This window comes from Charadrius vociferus, unplaced genomic scaffold (assembly GCF_000708025.1).
Source record: "Charadrius vociferus isolate BGI_N301 unplaced genomic scaffold, ASM70802v2 scaffold1929, whole genome shotgun sequence".
In the NCBI taxonomy this organism is placed as follows: Eukaryota; Metazoa; Chordata; class Aves; order Charadriiformes; family Charadriidae; genus Charadrius; species Charadrius vociferus.
In genome coordinates, this window is record NW_009649975.1 from 6,936 (window position 1) to 10,370 (window position 3,435).

The window sequence follows — 3,435 nt, forward strand, 5'->3', positions numbered from 1 at the left end:
ATCCCATCCCATCCCATCCCATCCCATCCCCATCCCTGTCCCCATCCCGTCCCTGTCCCCCACCTGTTGAGGCCCCGCACCATGTAGGACTGGAGGTCAACAGAGCTGCAGGGACAGAGAGCAGATGATGAGAGAGACTCGCAGGGACTCGGGAAACACCCCGGGTGACACCAGGGGCCACCGATGTGACACAGGGGACATGGGGGGACACAGTGTGGGGGGACACGGTGCATGACATGGAGGTACCATGGGGATGTGGGGGTACTATGGGGATGGAGGTACTACGGGGATGTGGGGGATACCATGGGGATGGAGACACCATGGGGATGGAGATACCATGAGGATGGAGATACCATGGGGATGTGGGGGTACCATAGGGATAGAGATATGAGGATGGAGATACCATGGGGATGTGGGGTTACCATGGGGATGGAGGTACTACAGGGATGTGGGGGATACCATGAGGATGTGGGGGTGCCATGGGGATGGAGATACCATGGGGATGGAGATACCATGAGGATGGAGATACCATGGGGATGTGGGGTTACCATGGGGATGGAGGTACTACAGGGATGTGGGGGATACCATGAGGATGTGGGGGTGCCATGGGGATGGAGATACCATGGGGATGGAGATACCATGAGGATGGAGATACCATGGGGATGTGGGGTTACCATGGGGATGGAGGTACTACAGGGATGTGGGGGATACCATGAGGATGTGGGGGTGCCATGGGGATGGAGATACCATGGGGATGGAGATACCATGAGGATGGAGATACCATGGGGATGTGGGGTTACCATGGGGATGGAGGTACTACAGGGATGTGGGGGATACCATGAGGATGTGGGGGTGCCATGGGGATGGAGATACCATGGGGATGGAGATACCATGAGGATGGAGATACCATGGGGATGTGGGGTTACCATGGGGATGGAGGTACTACAGGGATGTGGGGGATACCATGAGGATGTGGGGGTGCCATGGGGATGGAGATACCATGGGGATGGAGATACCATGAGGATGGAGATACCATGGGGATGTGGGGTTACCATGGGGATGGAGGTACTACAGGGATGTGGGGGATACCATGAGGATGTGGGGGTGCCATGGGGATGGAGATACCATGGGGATGGAGATACCATGAGGATGGAGATACCATGGGGATGTGGGGTTACCATGGGGATGGAGGTACTACAGGGATGTGGGGGATACCATGAGGATGTGGGGGTGCCATGGGGATGGAGATACCATGGGGATGGAGATACCATGAGGATGGAGATACCATGGGGATGTGGGGTTACCATGGGGATGGAGGTACTACAGGGATGTGGGGGATACCATGAGGATGTGGGGGTGCCATGGGGATGGAGATACCATGGGGATGGAGATACCATGAGGATGGAGATACCATGGGGATGTGGGGTTACCATGGGGATGGAGGTACTACAGGGATGTGGGGGATACCATGAGGATGTGGGGGTGCCATGGGGATGGAGATACCATGGGGATGGAGATACCATGAGGATGGAGATACCATGGGGATGTGGGGTTACCATGGGGATGGAGGTACTACAGGGATGTGGGGGATACCATGAGGATGTGGGGGTGCCATGGGGATGGAGATACCATGGGGATGGAGATACCATGAGGATGGAGATACCATGGGGATGTGGGGTTACCATGGGGATGGAGGTACTACAGGGATGTGGGGGATACCATGAGGATGTGGGGGTGCCATGGGGATGGAGATACCATGGGGATGGAGATACCATGAGGATGGAGATACCATGGGGATGTGGGGTTACCATGGGGATGGAGGTACTACAGGGATGTGGGGGATACCATGAGGATGTGGGGGTGCCATGGGGATGGAGATACCATGGGGATGGAGATACCATGAGGATGGAGATACCATGGGGATGTGGGGTTACCATGGGGATGGAGGTACTACAGGGATGTGGGGGCCCGAGCCTTGCCTGCCACCCTCTGTCCCTTCTGTTCCTCAGGCTTCCTGGTGTCCCTTCATAAAGCCATGCCTGGCCTTCGTCCAGCTCTCCCATCTGTTTGTTCTCCATCCACCTACCCACCAACTCATCTGTCCACCTTCTGTTCATCTTCTTTCCATCCATCTTCCATTCATCCATCCTTTTGCTCAGCTCATCCATCCACCAACTCATCCATCCATCTTCTGTCCATACAACTCACCCATCCATCTTATACCCATCAACTCATTCCCCCACCTTCCATCCATCTAGCCGTCTTCTGTTCATCCTTCTTCCCTCCATCCACCACCCACCCATGCACTAACTCAATCATCTTCCACTCATCATCCATGAACTCATCTGTCCATTTTCTGGTTATCCATCTTCTGCCTATCCATCAACTCATCCCTCCATCTTCTGCCCGTTCATATGCTCATTCATCAACCCACCTTCTGTCCATCTGCCAGCTCATCCATCCATTCTATACGTCTTCTGTCCATTCATCAACTCATCCATCCATCCTCTGTCCATCATCCATCAACTCATCCGTCCATTTTCTGTCCATCTATCCATCTTCTGCCCATCCATCAACTCATCCATCCACCTTCTGTCCCTCTATTCATCTTCTGCCCATCAACTCATCCATCCATCTTCTGTCCATCTACCACCCATCCAACTACCCTCCATCCACCCATGAATCCCCCCATAGACCTCCAGATCCACCTTCCCTCCGCTGTCCCTCCATTCTCCTCCCCGCCCACCTGAGTCCTCCACCGTCCCTCCACCTGACCACTGTCATCACCACCCCCCTTACTCCTCCGTGCTGGGCGCTCACTTGGTGAAGTTGGCCAGGTTCTGGATGACCTTGGCGATGAGGGTGAGGGTGCGGGCGGTCTGCTCATCGGGGTACTCCTGCATGAGGCCGAAGAGGCTGGGGGACATCACGGCGGGGCAGAGGAACCGCAGGAAGAGCGAGGCGCTGATCAACCGGTCGGCGATGTCCTCGCGGCCCCGCTCGGCGCATCGCAGACGCCACGAGGCGAAGACCTCCTTCAGCTCCCGTGGGAACACGCTGGGTCGGGGAAAGGGGGACACACGCGGTCAGGGACCAGCGGTGGGGACAGCGGGGGATGTCCGCAGCCCCGAGGACTCACCAGTGCGAGTTGACCACCTTGCAGAGGGCGAGCTCGCAGCACATGCGGAGGTTGGCCTGGTGGTCAGCCAAGGTGGAGGCTGAGCACTTCATGGGGTCGACCTCGCAGTTCTCCTCCGACTCGTACAGCGCCCGGATGAACTCGCCTGTGTGGGGACAGGGACATCAGGGAGGACCGGGGACCACCCCACTGTCCCACGGCCAGGCCAGCCCGATGGGGTCACGGCCATGAGAAGGGAACACCCAACCATCTCATGACCACGTTAATGGGGACCTGGAAATGAACAAGGGCTGGGG

At 56.8% G+C, this 3,435-nt stretch overlaps 1 protein-coding gene across 1 annotated transcript in view; it reads right to left on the reverse strand.

Moving 5' to 3' along the window:
- Positions 1 to 2,816: 2,816 nt before the first annotated feature.
- The window catches only part of LOC104292258 (ras/Rap GTPase-activating protein SynGAP-like), a 1,297-nt gene continuing 678 nt past the window's right edge, over positions 2,817 to 3,435 (reverse strand). Inside the window, exons 2-3 of the mRNA XM_009891604.1 lie at positions 3,140 to 3,284; positions 2,817 to 3,057 (exon numbers count right to left, since the gene is read on the reverse strand). Of these exons, the coding sequence (XP_009889906.1) occupies positions 2,817 to 3,057; positions 3,140 to 3,284 (386 nt within the window). The remainder of the gene's footprint in view (positions 3,058 to 3,139; positions 3,285 to 3,435) is intronic.